The following is an 18269-nucleotide window of genomic DNA, read 5'->3' on the forward strand; positions in this document are numbered from 1 at the left end:
TAATAGATTCTTTGATAAAACTACTTCCTTGATTTTCCATACTATTACCATCTCATCCCTGTATTATAATGGATTTTGAAAATGTTATTATATGTAGTCACTCTGTCTATAATTCATACTCACAAATGTGTACCTTGATTTTTGTAAGGTGCCAGTACCTTTTTCCTCTCTCCACACTTTTTCTTCAGCTTCAAACTTCTTTCAACAATTGCCAGCGCATTGCAGTCGTACATGTTTGATCCAATCAATAACTTCCTGTTGGTCTGCAGGATGTAATTGAAAATATGAAAGTGATAAGAAGAATTGAGAGTATGTGCACATGGAACGCGCAATAATTTTGTATTTTTCATGATTTCAGCATTCTCTAAAGTCAGTGAAGAAATTTGGAAATGCAATGCTGTTATGGTATGTGAAGCATGTTGTTCAAAATGAGGTCCCTCAAGCAACAATGGATAATAACCAGATAATGCATTTTAAAGCTGTTGGTTGAGGTATAAATATTACTTGAATAACTCCCAAGTGCAAACTTGCCAATTTCAGCCAAAGAGCTAGGCCACCAAGGTTGGCAGAAGTTTTAAGCAGAAGAGTTGCAGTTGTTTCAGCATGAGATGCTTTTGTAAATTTAAATTACAATATGATTTTTAGTTAAATTTGATTCAATTTAATATCCTGGTACTTTAGATAATGATTTTGACAGTGTTAGTGCTGGAAAATTGAGGGAGCGGGCAAATGAGATCATGGGCATTCAACTATAGTGCACTAATATCAATATTTTTTGCCTAAATTTTCTTTTTTTTTAAAATGGATGTTAAAACTTTTAAATAGTTACTGTTGATGTTCAAGTAACAGAGGCATTTGGAGCAGGAATAGACCTTCCAGGTCTTCAAGCCAGCTTTGCTTTTCAGTAAAATGATTGCTCAATCTGTCCTCTTACCTCTTTGCACCTTTTGAGTTAAAACATTTATCAACCTTCCAAAGTATATTCAGTGATTTGGCTTCCACCATATTTTGTGATATAGAATTATGCAGTCTATCATCCTCTGAATGTTTCATCTTAGTCCTAAATGTGATATATCCTGACACTGCAAAACCCCTTGTTCTAAACCATCCTCACCAATGAGGTAAAACATTGAACAAAGTAAATATATTATCAAAGTACATATGTTACCAAATACTATCCTGAGATTCATTTTCTTGCAGGAAATCACTGTAGAACAAAGAAGTACAATAGAATCAATGAAAAACTATACACAAAAAACTATGCAATTACAAAAGGGAACAAGTAATAATACATACATTAATAAATAATACCAAGAATAAGTTGTGGAGTCCTTGAAAGTGAATCCATAGGTGGAGGTTGATGGTCCTTTCAGTGTTGTGTTGAGTGAAGATGTCCACACTGGTTCAGGAGCCTAATGGTTGAAGAGTAATAACTGTTCCTGAACCTGGTAGAGTGGAATCTCTTGGCTCCTGTACCTTCTTCCTGCTAGTAGCAGCATGTGTAGGGACGGGGTTCGTATTCTGGAGATGGAAAGAACAACCAGAAGACAGCAGAAGAGAAATGCCAGGAGAAATGCAACCATGGTTGCCACCACTACCACACGTCTCGCCTGCAATAGAGCTTGTGGGTCCAGGATAGGACTGTATAGTCATCAAAGATCTCACCGTTAAAGGAGTGAACGTTGGCATCAGATTTCGATGGACAACCGAAGAAGGAAAGAAGCAGGAAGAAGAGAGCATGACCTGGATGGTGGGGCCATTGATGTTGGATGCTGCTTTTTGTGACAGCACTCTTTGTAGATATGCTCAATGGTGGGGGAGCTTTTCCAGTATGAACTGGGCTGTATCCATCACTTTTTGCAGGTTTTTCTATTCCATACCAAACCATGATGCAATAGTCAGGATGCTCTCCACTGTGCATCTATAGAAGTTAGACAAAGTTTCAGATGATATGCCAAATCTGTGCAAACTTCTAAGAAAGTAGAAGCGCTGCTGTGCTTTCTTTGAAATAACATTTATGTGCTGGTCCCACGACCGAACCTTTGATATGATAACACCCAGGAATTGAAAGTTATATGCTTAGCCTGTTCACCTTTGATTCCCTAATGAGCACTGGCTCATTGACCCCAATTTCTTCCTCCTGAAATCAATAATAATTTCTTTGGCTTTGTTGACATTGAGTGGCGCCATAACAGCCTCATTCAATCAGATTTTCAATCTCTCTCCTCTTTGATTCATAACCATCTTTGATTCAGCCAACAACAGTGGTTGTCAGCAAGCATAAATATGCTTCTGGAGCTGTACTTAGCCTCACAGTTATAAGTATAATGCAAGTAGACCAGGTGGATAATCGTACAGCTTTGTGGCGCACCTGTGTTGCTGGTGATTGTGGAGATATTGTTTCCAATCCATAATTACTGGGGTGTGTAAGTGAGGAAATTGAGGATACAGTCACACAAGGAAGTATTGAGTCCTAGGTCTTGGAGTTTATTGATTAGTTTTGAGGGGATGATGGTGTTGAATGCTGAGCATCCTGATGTATGCATCTTCACTGTCCAGATGTTCCAAACTGAGTGGGGAGCCAATGAAATGGCATTTGCTGTTGACCTGTTGTGAGGGTAGGCATATCGAAGCAGATCCAAGTCACTTCTCAGGTAGGAGTTGATATGCTTCATGACCAACATCTCAAAGCACTTCATCATAGTGAATGCAAATGCTGCTGGACGATATTCATTGAGGCAGGTTACCATGTCCTTCTTGGCCACCAGTATGATAAAAGCCTACTTGAAGCAGGTGGGTTCCTCAGACTGTTAGAACAAGATGTTAAAGATGTCAATAAACACTCCAGCCAGTTGATTAGCACCGGTCTTCAGTACTTGACCAGGTATCCATTCATGGCCGGATGCTTTCCGTGGTTCACCATCCTGAAGAATGCTCTCACATTCTCTGAGACTGAAATTACAGGGTCTTCAGGGCATATGGGAGTTTGTGAAGGTTTTGTCAGTCAGTGCGAGCTTAAAAGGTATTGAGCTCATTTGGGAGAAAAACCGTATTGTGGTCTATGTCATCTGGTTATGTTGCACTAATCTAGTCTTTCTAACCCTGTCTGAGGCCTGTATATGACCATATTAAAACTTTGAATTTCTTAAAGAAAGCTTAAATAGCACAGTAATGTTTCATAAACTGCTGAGCAACTAGGGAGCTTATACTCAGAATATGACTTGTAACTCTGAAGTCCTGAGGCAAAAGCAGACAACATGGCATTCAGGCTCTGTTGATTAAAAATTATCATGTGACATGGCAGTGCCCAAGATAATTTCAGTTTCAACCTGTAATAATTTACTGAGTTTGTGGAGCTTGCATGAATTTGAAATGTTTTTTCTTACCTTTCGGCAGGTCAAGCAGCATCTATGGAGGGGAATAATTAGTCAACATGTTGAGCCCAACCCCTTCATCAAGATAGGAAAGGAAGAAAGAAGTCAGAATGTGGGAGGGGGTGGTGGAGGCGGTTGATAGGCAGTGAGGACAAAGGAAAGGGGTAAGAGGGAGCCAGAATGTGGAATGAAATTTAATTTCTCCTCCATTTTTCTATTTTTCCAGTTCTCCTTTTCCATTTTCTCGAGTTCCTCAAGCACTTTGTGTGTTGATCTGAATTTCCAGCATATGCAGAATGTCGTGTGTTTATGCCAGTTTTCTGTATTTTACATGTATAAATGTATTTGCTATTATTAAGTGGTCTCTTTGCTGCTATTAATGATTGGAAGTTGAATAGTAACATACTTAAACAGGACTGATTTAACTCCTGAATGAAAATTCTAAACAGAATTAATTGGTGCTATATATAATTTTTTTTACATACAATTTCTGAAGGTATCTCATGTCAGTATTTAGAAAATATTTTAAATTTCAAAAGATACTGATTGCTGTTGTGACATAGCTCCATTGGTTTGGCACAGCCTATTGTACATCATCTGATCCCCCACCTTTGTTACATCTAGCTTTCTTGCAGAGTGATGATTGCTTAGTGACAATATGGTGGAGCTCTTTTTGAGGTATTAAAAACCGTTTTAACCACTGATTGTAATTAAGACCAGCAAATTGTGCATACATGAAAACTTTTACCTAGTACCTCTTTTATTTAAAAAAAAACTATGGATCAGTTCCACCAGATGCCTTCACATATTGGGCCATCATGTTGCTTTCAGAGGCCTTTAATAAGTGACTAGAGTCATGACTAACTGTCCAGATGTGCTGCACATGATGGAATTTTGAATTGCAGAAAAGAGGAAAGTTTTTTTCTTGGCAATTAATGTATTTACATCTCTTTCCATCAGGAACATCTATCCTGCAAGAAGTACATTACAGATGTTGTAACTGAGACCTATGTACATCCAGAGGTATCGAAGGATGCCGAAGAGAAGCAAAAAATCAGAAAGAAGGCGAAGAAACTTCGAGCTCGCATGAACTCGAGGTAATGTCAATATGATACCGTTATCTTTCTTCTAGAGAAAAAACAAATTGGCTCTTTTTCTTTCAAAAAGTCTGAAGTTATTTGTTTCCTGGGTTATCTTAAAAAATATACTGATTAGCCTAATTTATAGCCACTTTCTGTGATTGGAAAAGAAAACTGAAAATCGATCTTGAGCCCTTGCTTTCACCTATTAAGAGCTTTTCTCGTAATTGGCTGCCAGCGCCTGGCTGAAACTACAGCTTCTTCCAGGGTGCCTTTGTATGTTTAAATATGTGTAAACCATGCCTATTTTTCTTTCTAGCTATTGATTTTTAAATGAAGTATCAAAGAAAATCAATAGTAATCAACAAATAGAAGGCACTATGCAGAAGTGTCACATCCCAGGTCTGAAGTTTAATTAATTTTCTTGCCTGTCACAACAACGTAAAAAGTTAGGAATGCCCTGCAATGTAAAGTGAGTTGTAAGCCCTGTAGTTTGTCATAAGCTAGGAAAGTGATATTTGTGAATCAGAGTGTGCACAGAATGTTGTCTTATGATTAGTTGTTGCCATCCTGCTTGCCTTATAGATAGACTGTCACCTGTTGAGGTTATTTTGGTTTGAGACATTACAGAAGCAAATGACTTTGTATTATGTTACCCTGGACTGATAGAAACAGATCCTCAGCATGAAGCAGTAATTGGATTTCAGAGTGAATAGTGACATGCACTATACTTAAATCCTGACAGTCTCTTTTTGTGCAGATTCATTCAGAGTTCTATATTGCTATAAGTCCCTTGTGTTTAAGCACTGGCGAATAAAGCTTGGCTTTCTGAGCTTCACTCCTGTTTGATATGTGAAATTAAGATGTTTTGATTTGTATTGTATTTTGGCATTCTTTTTTAGTTTTGTTTTCTTGTCTCTGTCAAGTTCACCTCAGTTGATAGAATATGTAGGCAGCTGGCCTCCTCCCAACCACAGGCATCTGCTTCCTTCATAATTGATCCAGTAGGTAGGAGATGAAGGGCATTGTTGAAACATTGATTTATTTTCTCCCTTACTTTGCTGTCAATCCAGATCTTTGTAAATACATAGGAGACTTTGGAATACTCTTTTTTGACATTAATGGATATAAAATTGAGTTAGTAAGCTACCTTTGCAGTAATTTGTAAAAAAAAATTAATTTCAAGCAAAACAATAATTTGGCAATGAATGTTGTTACAGTGCAATGAGTGGTAAAAATAAGCAGCAAAAAAAATCTAAGTTGTGAATTAGGATTATCTTATACTCTAAATGATATAAGTTGATCTCAGTTTACTTCACAGTTGTGGTGGCACTGGATCTAAAAAAAAGTTGTAACTAATATTTCAAAGCCAGTGACAAAGATATTAGCATCTCATTGGCAAATTCAGAGGCCATAAAATGCTGTTCTGGAAATACAGGTTGCAATACAAAGTCCTTGTTTGTGTTTGAGAGTTCTTGCTGGACTGAAAATGTGTGAGTTTTATTTGCATCTCCAGATGTGCTTACCCAGTCCTGGGAAGACTTGAAGCTCAATCTAGGAGTCCAAAAGTCAAGTTAAAGTTGAAACAAATTTATTGTCAGGGTGCGTATATGTCACCATGAACTACCTTGAGATTCATTTTCTTGTGGGTATTTACAGAAAAATAAAGAAATTCAATAAAATTTATGAAACCTATACATAAACAGAGATTGACAAATGACCAATGTGCAAAAGAAGTCAAATTGTGCAAATAAAAAAATACTGAGTTGTAGAGTCTTTGAAAGTGAGTCTGTAGGTTGTGGAATCAGTTCAGAGTTGAGGTGAGTGAAGTTATCCACACCAGTTCAGGAGCCTGATGGTTGAGGGGTAATAACTGCTTCTGAACCTGTTGGTATGTGACTTAAGTCTCCTGTACCTCCTAGTGGGGAATTCTTGATGATGAATGCTGCTTTCTTGCAGCAATGCCCCTTTGGAAATGTGCTCATTTGTGGGAGGGCTTTGCCTGGGATAGACTAGCACCACATCAGCAAATTCAGAGACGACAGGCTGCAAGTCTGCAAATATAGGTTGCAGTACAAAGTCCCTTTTCTGTGTTTGGAAGTTCTTGTTGGAGTGGTGAAGTGGGAGTTTTATTTGCATCTATGAGTGCTTACCCAAACCTGGGAATACTTGAAGCTTGATCTAAGAGTCTGAAATGGGAAGTTCCACTCCTCACCAATTCATTGCAGGCATTTACAGAGATTGAAGTTAAATTTTCAAGTATATGATCAGATTTTATTCAGGGTTTTGTAAAATTGTTGCGTCTGTATCTGAAAGTTGTGAGTATAGGGTTGAGCATGGATTCAAGGCTAAAATGTCAACGCATGATTGAGCAAGCAGTGCACTTTTAAAGATAGCATCCTTTGGATTAGTTTGTGCCTCCACCTTCTGTTCAGGCAAACATAACAGATCCAGGACAATGATCATAGAAAGTCAGGGATTTGTCGTGATGTCCTTGCAAACATTCTAATTTCAGCATGCACAAACAAAATCGGATTAATTGCTTTTAAGTCTTTTTTTATGTCTGCAGATGTCTGCTGGATTATCTACATTCTTGACTGAACTTTGAATAGTTTATTGAAGGTCAATTTTAAGCACCACATGCAAGAAAGGTCTTTATTGTGAAATTTTCAGAGTTCACTTATTATTTTGCAGATCAAGCCTTAGCCTTGCTGTGTAGCCCACTGACAAAATTAGATGCAGAAATGTACATTAAAATTCCATTAAGTTTAGTATTATCATCAGGAAAGGGAATTTGCAATCCATTTCTGGTTTGGCCAGTGGGTTGGTCCATAAGACATGAGCAAAATTAAGCCATTTAGCTCATCGAGTCTGCTCTGCCATTCCACCATGGCTGATCCCAGATCCTACTCGACCCATACACCTGCCTTCTTGCCATGTCCTTTGATGCCATGGCCATTCAAGAAGCTATCAACTTCTGCCTTAAATATACCCACAGACTTGGCCTCCACCACAGCCTGTTGTAGAGCATTCCACAGATTCACCACTCTGGCTAAAAAAAGAACCCTCTCTAGCTCCACTCTAAAAGGTTGCACCTCAATTTTGAGGCTGTGCTCACTAGTTCTGGATGCAGCCACCATAGGAAGCGCCCTCTCCACATCTTCCTTATCTAGTCCTTTCAACAGTCGGTAGGTTTCAATGTGAATCCTCCTGCATTCTCTTAAATTCCAGTGAGTACAGGTCCAAAGCTGCCAGGTGCTCCTCAAACATTAACTCCTTCATTCCTGAAATTATCCTTGTGAACCTCCTCTGCTCTCTCTCCAGTGACAACACATCCTTCCTGAGATATGGAACCCAAAGCTGCTGACACTATTCAAGTGGAGCCTGTCTAGTGTCTTATAACACCTCAGCGTTATCTTACCACAACAAGAGAAAGTCTGCAGATGCTGGAAGGGTCTCGGCCCGAAACTTCAACTGTACTCTTTTCCATAGATGCTCCCTGGCCTGCTGCGTTCCTCCAGCGTTCTGTGTGTGTTGCTCAGAGTTATTTCCTTGCTTTTATAATCTACTCCCCTTGAAATAAATGCCAACATTGCATTTACCTCCTTTACCACAGACTCAACCTGTAACTCCTCTGGGAGTCTTGCACGAGGACTCCTAAGTCCCTCTGCACCTCTGATGTTTGAACCTTCTTCCCATTTAGATAATAGTTTGCACTTTTACCATATACTTTTACCAATAGTTCCTTTTACCAAAATGCATTATTGTACATTTCCCAACACTGTATTCCATCTGCCACTTTTTTGCCCATTCTTCCAATTTATCTAAATCCTGCTGCAATCACATTGCTTCCTCAGCACTACCTATCCCTCCACTTATCTTTGTATCATCCGCAAACTTTGTCACAAAGCCATCAATTCCATTATCCAAATCATTGACAAACAATGTGAAAAGTAGCAGTCCTAATACTGACCCCTGAGGAACACCACTGGTCACTGGCAGCCAACCAGAAAAGGCCCCCTTTATTCCCACTCACTGCCTCCTGGCTTTCATCCATTCCTCTATTCATGCCAGTATCTTTCCTGCAACACCTTAAAATTTTATCTTGTTAAGTACCTTATCAAATGCCTTCTGAAAATCCAAGTAAATAACATCCATTGCCTCTCCTTTGTCCACCCTGCTTGTTACTTCCTTGAAGAACTTTAACAGATTTGTCAGGCAATGTTTCCCTTTACAGAATAAGTCATGCTGACTTTGACTTATTTTATCATTAGTCTCCAAATACCTCAAAATCTCATCCTTAATAATAGACTCCAACACTTGCCCAACCACTGAGGTTAGCCTAACTGGCCTATAACTTCCTTTCTAACAACATGGTTGCCTTTTCACTGTCACCTCAGTTCTGGAATAGACAATAAATATCAGATGCCAGGACCATCCTAATTCCCTGAATGGTCAAATTTTTAAAAATCAGTATTATAGTCCAGAAGTATGTCTGTCCTTTTAATTTGCTTATCTTTAATTCCATAATAGCCCTAATGAGAGCAATATTTGAGACATTGTATACCTCTTTGCAATCCACTGCAGGATTTTCTTAGCATAATGGATGCAAGAGGTTAGCGTAATGCTATTATAGTGCCAGCAACTCTGGTTTCCTTCCTTGTTACAATAACATGTGGATTAATATATTAAATAGTCACATTGGGCAGTGTGGGTTCATTGGGCCTGAAGGGCCTGTTACTATGCCGTATATCTGAAGAGTTTCTATCCTGTGCATTAAATGGGATTTGCTTGCAATGGTATATATAGCATATTTTAATTTACTGAGCATTAGGCAGCTTTGAAAGCTTGTTGATCAAAAAGAGAAAAAGAACAACAAAGTGACTGGGTCTTTGATCTGAAACTCAAAATTGAAATGGTACTTCCAAGCTCCTCAAAACCAAACAAGAAGTTTTCTGCTAAGGAGGCTTGATATTTTACATAAGCATTTTCCCTAAAAAGTTTATTACTCCAGTAACCGCTGCTTATTCTGATGCGTGCAGACGAGAAACTGAAATCTTGGTCTGTCGGTTGATCCTGCTCAAGGGACATGTACCTCTGGGTATCTCAGCTGTAGAAGGAAGAGTCTAAATACTCCATACAACATTGCCATCAGTTTTTTGTATTATGTTTCATTTGGTGACCCTTTCTAGGGTATTTGAGTTCCTGATGTCAGGTGAAAATAGAATTGGGCTTGACTGTGTTCAAATGACTTCTGATCGTGACTATATCTAAGCTCACTCTTTAAGACTGGACATATGGGTAAAATATTAGTACTTTATCTGCTCCCTTAAAATGCATATTAACATCGGTTATTGATTTCAGGAGAAATTTGCTGAATATACTTCATGTAGCAAATACCTCTGTATTTAGTCCAAAGCATTCCTCTAATTTGTTGCTTATCCAGATTTTGTTGTCTCATTTTAACCAAGCATTGTTGTAAAAGCATATATTGAAATGACAAACATGAGAAAATCTGTAAATGCTGGAAATCCAAACACACAAAAATGCTGCAGGAACTCAGTAGGCCAGGTGGCATCTATGGAAAAAGAGTAAACAATCAACATTTGGGCCATCTCAGCCTGAACTTCAACCGTTTACTCTTTTTCCATAGATGCTGCCTGACCTGCTGAGCTCCTCCTGCATTTTGTGTGTGTTATATTGAAATGACAGTAGCTATTTGGCCCCTGTGCCTGCTCCCCTATTCAAAGAATTATGACTGATGTTTTACCTCAGTGCCTCTGTCCTGCACAATCCTGTTGTCCTTTGATTCTCTTAATACACAAAAAAATATTCCGATGATTCCCTATCAATGCTGTGTCATATTTTCCATTCATAAAGTTACATCATCTTCCTAATTTAATCTATTTATTCACTGAGTGATACTTTCTTTTAATAAAATGTATTGTGGAGTGATTTTATATTGGTATATAATAAAAAGATCACATAAAATAAACATAAAATAACTTGCAATATCTGAATGATTGTTGCTATTAAAATGAATACCACAGCTAAAATTAGCACAGAGTGGCAGCCAGAGATCAGATGTGGCTCAGTGATAGGTTGCTTTATGTGCTTTTTGGTGTTTACATTAGTTTATGAAAAATGTAGGTCACTTTGACCCAATGCTCCTAAAACCGGGAGACCAATGGAAGATTTAGAGGGTCATGCCTTGACCTTCAGTCCTGTAGAAACTATCTCATTGCCCAGAAAATGAAAAAAAGCACACCATAGATTTTTCTTATGAGATTAGGTTTGTCTTTACAGCTGAACTTGGGTCCTTTCATTAACTGGCACCTTTTGTAAATGATTGAGTGAATGAAATGCATTCACTGTGAAGAAATACTTTGAATACATCAGCTGTTTGGAGAAGAAAAGCCTGTGATGCATTGCTTTCAGCTGGCACAGTCTGATTGCCTGATGAGGAGCTGCTTGCAAACTCCTTGTGTGAATTTTATGAATTGCATGTTTTCCCTTCCATTTATTTTTATTTCCAAATGCTCCCTTTAGGCTGCATCAAAATAAATGTTGCTTGAGTGCTTTGATTGTGGCTGTAAGGCATTTTCTTCATCCTTTTAAACAGATAGATATCAAGTTCATTGTGTACTTCTGTTTTAGTCAAAATTTAAAACTGATTTGGAAAGAAATCTGTCCTTGGTTGCTTCTGGCAACAGCACACTTGCATATTGGAAATTCACTCCAGCCACTATGTGTAAATTTAGCATATGCAAGGGAGAGATTTTTTAAAGATTAGCTTTATTTATCACATGCACATCAAAACATAGATTAAAGTGCATCATTTACATCAACAACCAATGCAAGGATGTGCTAAGGGCAGCATGCAATTGTCGCCATGCTTCCAGAGCTAATTTAGCATGCCCACACCTTACTTAGTAAGTAAAGTGTGGGCCACTTACTGAGGCAGTGAGAAATAGAGAGAGAGTCCGTAGAGGGAAAGCTAGCCCCTGTGTCGAGCTGAGCTGTGTCAACAACTCTGCAGTTCACGCAGAGCAGTTGCCATCCAATCAGAATTGCTTTCTATGGTGCATCAACAAAAATTGGTAAGAGTTGACAAGCTCATTTCTTCAGCCTCCTGAGTAAATAGAGGCGTTGGTGAACCTTCTTGGCCATGACATCCTTGTGGATATGTTCACACCTCGGAGCTTGAAGGTTTCAATCTCAACACCATTGACAAAGGAAGGATCATGTGCATCTTCTCCCTTTCTGAAGTCAGTGAGCGGCTCTTCCGTTTTGTTGACATTGAGGGAAAGGTTGTTGTCATGACACCATGTCACTAGGCACTCTACTCTGACTCATTGTTATTTGAGATACAGCCCACTACAGTGGTATCACCTGCAAACTTGTAGACTGAGTTAGAGCAGAATCTGGGCATACAGTCATGAGTGTGCAGGGAGTAGAGTAGGAGACTGTGGACACAACCTTGTGGAGCACCACTGTTCAGAATAATCGTAGCAGAGATATTGATGGTTATTCTTACAAATTGTAGTCTGTTGGTCAGAAAATCAAGGATCCAGTTGTACAAGTTCTTGATTATGGTGATGTTTGCTTGGGATAATGGTACTGAAGTCAATAAACAATAGTCTGTACAGACGCTCTAGAGATGCGTATACAGTCATGGAGATGGTGTCTGCTATAGACCTGTTTCAGTGAATTGCAGTGAGTCAAGATTGTCTGGAAAGCTGGAGTTGATGCACGTCATGACCCACCTCACAAAGCATTTCATGATGGTAAAATGTTAAAGCCACTGGAAAGTAGTCATTAAGGCATTTCATCTTGTTTTTCTTGGGTAACAGGATGATAGTGTTCTTCTTAAAGCAGGAGAGAACCACAGCCTGAAGCAGGGAGAGGTTTAAAATGGCTGCAAATACCCCCGCCAGCTGATCCACACATAATCTAAGGACATGATGAGGGACATTATCCAGGCCCAATGCTTTCCGCAGATTGACTTTCCAGAAGACTCAACTTGCGTCTGCAATGGTGACGTAGTTTCGGATGCGCTGAAGACTGTCAGATACATAGTTTCCTCCTGTTAGTTAATTATTTCAGTCTTTTAATTACACTACTCGGTACACTGGTTTAGAGAGTGCACAAGATACTCACTCCTGTAGTTGTACTATAGTATTTAACTGCAATCAGATGTTAACTTGTATGATATGTGAAGTAAGAAAATCCTATCTTAATAAATTTCCTGAAAAAAAGCTCCTGCAAACTAAGTTTGGCCATTATTACAAGCACACAGCAAGCTTTGCCTAAGTATTAGAATGCTGAGTGTATTCTTATCCCTTCAACTGCTTACGAAGCAATGCATAGGATTGTTAAAATATGGGTGCGAAATGTGCTTGTGTGTTTTATGAAGGGGAGTCTGAGATTTAGTATTTCAGAGAGCAGTCTTGCCTATGATCAGTACCAGGTGCTGTTCTGCTTTAGATGAGATGGCCAAACACCTCAGTGGACAATCTGTCGCATTGTAGATGGGGTAAATGAAGGGACGGGCCATGATGAATTGAATATTATCATGTCTGCTTGACAGCTTTGTGATCTCACTGACCGCTAATATTTATAACCAGAAACCATTTAGCCAGAGCTGTTTGAAGAATAATATATGGCCCAGCAATTGCACCAAGTTTAACCCCTGTCTTTATAAAACTGTCAGCATCTGTGCCTGCAATATCTGATTTCTCAGATGTAAAATGATGAGCCACCAATTGAGCCAGTGAACAGAACAAAAGGAAAAGAAAACATAAGGGTGTAGGATTAGGGGTGGGGGGGGAACTTTACTTGTTTGGGTGCACTGTCACTTCCCAATGTTTATTGATTTATAATGTCTAATGTGAAGAGAAAAATAAGAATATTGGCCTATTAATGTTGACTGAGTAATGCAAACACCATGTTGAGTGTTTCTAAGATCTCTAACCTGCCTATTTACCCAATTAAAATGTTGAGAGGGAGAGAATCTGAAACTGAATGTACTTTGCCAAATTTATTACAAACCTGCAATTTAATAGAACCCTCTCTTACACAATGATACAATTCTCTTTTTGGATGGCAAAAATGTAGCTCTATCTCCACAACCAGAATTGGTTTGAATGATGTCGCTGAGAACAAATCGCTAAGAAGGTGAAGCAAGTGACAAAAATGAGTTGGGTTTTATATTATGAATACAAATGTGATTGTATTTTATTAAAAAAAGAAATTTTTGGAACTGGTGATCTGAAGTGCAAATATAAGATGGGTCTAGGTACTGAAGAAATCATTCTATTCACCTTTATAAAAGTGATTGCTTGTATAAAGGACAACTGAGAGTTTTGATTGTGAAATGTTTAGGTTAAGATGAAGTTATTCATGAGAAGATCCATGCTCTTGATGAGGCTTCTAGCCAAGTCACTTTGAATTCCAATAAAATGTACACTTCACATCCTTGGAAAACTTTTCAAAGTATTTTGCCTATAATGAATTACTGTATAAGTAAAGTAATTCACAGCAGTGAAGTGAATGAGCATTTTTTTTGTAGCATTGAAATGTTGGCAAAACACTAAGAGAACTTCGGTAGTGAAATAGGATGTTATGATTCACCTGATTTGGTAAAGAGCAGCTAAATATTTCATCTTGACAGGACCTCCTACAGGGAAGCGTTCCTCAGCACTGTTCTAAACTTTCAGTCTAAATTTAGAGGAGCTGTTAAGTTAAAGTATTTAGATTCTATATACCATTACTGGTGAATACATAATGTCCTATGGTACTATTTGACATTCCCTTGCCTTGCCAACACTTTCTTCAACCAACACTTTAAAAAAAGATCCATTAATTGCTCATTTGTTTCACTGCACTTTGAGAGGCATACTAAACTGACTGCATTTGCACTCACATAGGTTAACAAACCCTTGTACGGTACTTGATATTCACAAATAATAACCAAACAAAAATGTAAATTTGTGCCATGAATATGTGGCTCTAAAAGGAACGAGCTCTTGGGTCATTGAAAATTATACCACAAGTATAAGGAGAAGTGAAGAAAGGTGAAAGGAGATTTGGGGAAAAAGGTGTTTTGCAAATTGGGAGAAGCAATAACTTTGTGGATGTGTGAGAAATAAGGTACGGTAACATTGTAGTTATGCATCTGGATAACTAAATGAGTGGCCTGGTCTAATACTGCAGTATAGTTGGAGTAGTGTTAGAAATGGATGCAAGCATAAAAGTGATGGCTGTAACAAGCTTGTTGGGCAACTGCTTAGAAAATAGTATTCAGCACTGAAGTTGAGAAAAATAGCAAGAAGTCTATGGTTGCTATTCTGGATGAAACTTCTTCAAAAGCTTTGAACAGAAGGCAACTTTTCATAGAATTGTGCAGTGCAGAAACAGGCCCTCTTGACCGTGCAAATTGCGATGCCTGTCTATGCTGATCCCAGTGGCTTGCTCTGCCCTTATTCCTGATTTCCCTTCCAATCCCAATATTTGTCCAAATGCCTTTTAACCATTCAGTCTGTCTCTTCAACCTCATCTGTCAGCCTCACTGCAGATAACCACCACTGTCTGTTTGAAAATCTTAACTTTCAGATCTACTTTAAATTTCTCTCCTCTCACCCTAAACTTTGACCTCTGGTTATAGACTCCTCTGTCCTGTGGAAAAAGATTCTGAACATTAACCTTATTTTGTGCCCTTCATAAATTTATAAATCTGCATAAACTCACTCCTCAGAGTGTTGTGTGCCAGTGAGAATAAAGTTAGCCTCATCTCTGCTGACTTCCATTCCAAGCAACATCTGGTGAATCTCTTCTGTGCTCTGTCTATTCTTAATTACATGTTAATGAGATTAATCTTGTAAAGTAGCAACTAGAGCTACACACAAGTAGCTAAAGTGCGGTCTGACCAAAGTTTTATACAGCTTCATCATGTCATCCCAACTCGTAATCAAAGTCTCATCCTATAAAGGTTTGTATACCGAATACCTTCAGGGAACTGTGGAGTTGCATCCCAAGGTCCCTACCATTTACTGTCTATGTCCTACTAGGGCCTGTCTTCCAAATGCATTACCTCACACTTTTCTGGATTAAATTCCATCTGCTACTCTTCTGCCGTGCTGCACAATGACAATCATTAGGTGATCTGTTTCACCAATGTTTTGTCATCTGTAGACTTACGGTGGTGGGGGGTGGGGGGGTGACAGGGGCATGACAGCGCAGCAGTTAACAAAATGTTTTAGAACACCAGCAATTAGGGTTCAATTCTTGCCACTGTCTGTAAGGAGTTTGTACATTCTCCCCATGATTGCGTTAGTTTCCTCCAGGTGCTCTGGTTTCCTCTCACGTTCGAAAGACATACAGGTTAGGGTTAGTAAGTTTTGGGCATATTATATTGGTATCAGAAGCATGGTGATACTTTTGGACTGCCCCAGCACATCCTTGAAATGTGTTGGTCATTGACACCAATGACGCATTTCACTGTATGTTTTCATGTACATGTGACAAATAAAGCTAATCTTTATCTTCAATCTTTACTAACAAGACCTCCTACATTCTCATCCAAGTGAGCACAGGTCCATGTGGTGCACCACTTGTTACAGGCCTCCAACTCAAAAAATGCTCCCATCCATCACTACCTTCTGTCTCAATCACCAAGCAATTTTGGATACAATTTGCTGATGCAGCTCAGAACCTTTGTGCCATAAATTTCTGGAGTAAGCTACTGTGGGAATTTTGTCAAAAAACTTTTTGAAGTCCATGTAAATGATAACTACTGTGTTGCCTTCATCAATAGTCTTAGTTGCCATAAGCTCAGAGTTATGAGACATGGTCATGCTGACTCCCTCCAAAAAGTCTGTGCCTTTCTATGTGAATATAGGTCCTATTCCTCAGTCTTTTCCAATAATTTCTTTACCAGTGATATCATACTTGTCTTTTTGAATGTGCTGTTTTCTATTTCTCTGGCAAAAATCTGTATCAGAGCTCCAGTAAACTCCTCCCTTGCTTCGCTTGGGATCCTGCATATCTGTGATCTTATACCTTTGCAGTATTTACCTTGCTTTTTCTCCAGAGATCAGTTTATTAAAAGCAACAAATAACAAAAAGGATATTAAAATTATTAACACAAGAGAATCTGTTGATGCTGGAAATCCACAGCAACACGTACAAAATGCTGGAAGAACTCAGTAGGTCAGGCAGCATCTTTGGAAATGAATAAACGGCTGATGTTTAGGACCGAGACTCCTCATCAGGAATGGAAAGGAAGGGGTGAGGCCAGAATAAGAATGTGGGAGATGGGAAGGAGTACAAGCTGGAAGGAGATGGGTGAAGCCAGGTGGGTGGGGGAGGGGGATAAATAAGAAGCTATGAGGGGATAGTGGAAAAGGTAAAGGACTGGAGAAGAAGGAATTTGAGAGGAGAGTGGCCCATGGGAGAAAGGGAAGGAGGAGGGGCACCAGGGGGAGGTGATAGGCAGTTGAGGAGAAGAGATGAAGTAACGGGGGGGGCAAAGTGGGGATTTGAAGAAAAGAGGAGGGGAGTAGGGGAAACATTACTGGAAGTTAGAGAAATCGATGTTCAAGTCATCAGGTTGGAAGCTACCCATACCAAGCCTGAGGTGTTGCTCCTCCAACTTGAGAATGGCCTCATTGTGGCAGAAGAGGAGACCATGGACCAACATGTTGGAATGGGATTGGAATTAAAATGGTTGGCCACTGGGAAGCCCTGCTTTTTGCAGATGGAGCAAAGGTGCTTGACAGAGCAGTCCCCCAATCTATGTCTGCTCTCATCAATGTAAAGGAGGCCGCATTGGGAGCACCGGATACAGTAGACGAACGCAACAGATTTGCATGTGAAATGTTGCCTCAGCTGCAAGGACTGTTTGGGGCCCAGAATGGAGGTGAGCAAGGAGGTGAATGGGCAGGTGTGGCACTTTTTTCACTGGTAGGGATAAGAGCCAAGAGGGAGATTAGTAGGGAGGGACGAATGAACAAGGGAATCACAGAGGGAGCAATTTTGCAGAAATTATCTTGCTGTGGTGTTGATGCCAAGAATTAACATTATTAATAGAATAAATTTCAGTAATCTTGCCACTTTGCAAAGTTGTTGACAGGGATTGCCATTTGTCATTGTGAATGTGCCTTAATATTACGTGTTCCTCTTTTCTGTTATGATCTCTGTGCCCTCAAACACCAGATTACATTTTTCTATAAATCCTAAAAGAACAAATTCAAATTAAACACTTGAATCTTAAACATGAATTTGTGGCTCAGACTTCAGGTTCTCATTTGTCTTTATTTTGTATTAAGGAAATTAAGTAGATGTACTTGGTGATTCCATGTGTCTGTTGTTTGACAGGGTCGTGGTCTCCCCGGGTCACTAGAAGGCCATGATCCTCTGTCACCTTATTAAAAAGAGCTGTTAAAGCTGACACTGGTCATTAGCTTTGTGACAAACTATCACGTTTTTCACTGCCATGCTGTTTGCGCCCCCTGTTTTTCCCCTAATCAATACTGTAAAGTGTGACTGATACATTGAGGATACCTTTCAGAAAATTACAAGGTAATGATTCAGTCATGGGGTTCAGATTACAGCATAACCTGTGAGGGAAAACTTGATAGCTTGTTACCCTTCTAGTATAATATCACATTACTTAATATGTAGTGAATTTACTTCACATCTCATAAAGCTGAGAAATCTTGATTTTATGATGGCTACGCTGCCATCAGCATAATCATCTTTTGATATCAGCCAAAAGTGCATGCGCTTTATATAAATAAGCCTGCATGAAATGGTG

At 39.1% G+C, this 18269-nt stretch overlaps 1 protein-coding gene across 2 annotated transcripts in view; it reads left to right on the plus strand.

Moving 5' to 3' along the window:
- scaper (S-phase cyclin A-associated protein in the ER) overlaps positions 1-18269 on the plus strand; it is a 364073-nt gene that overhangs the window by 127586 nt on the left and 218218 nt on the right. For both annotated transcript variants that reach the window (XM_063070449.1, XM_063070450.1), the window contains exon 20: positions 4335-4471. In XM_063070449.1, coding sequence (XP_062926519.1) covers positions 4335-4471 — 137 coding nt within the window. The remainder of the gene's footprint in view (positions 1-4334; positions 4472-18269) is intronic.

Source organism: Mobula hypostoma, chromosome 18 (assembly GCF_963921235.1).
Source record: "Mobula hypostoma chromosome 18, sMobHyp1.1, whole genome shotgun sequence".
In the NCBI taxonomy this organism is placed as follows: Eukaryota; Metazoa; Chordata; class Chondrichthyes; order Myliobatiformes; family Myliobatidae; genus Mobula; species Mobula hypostoma.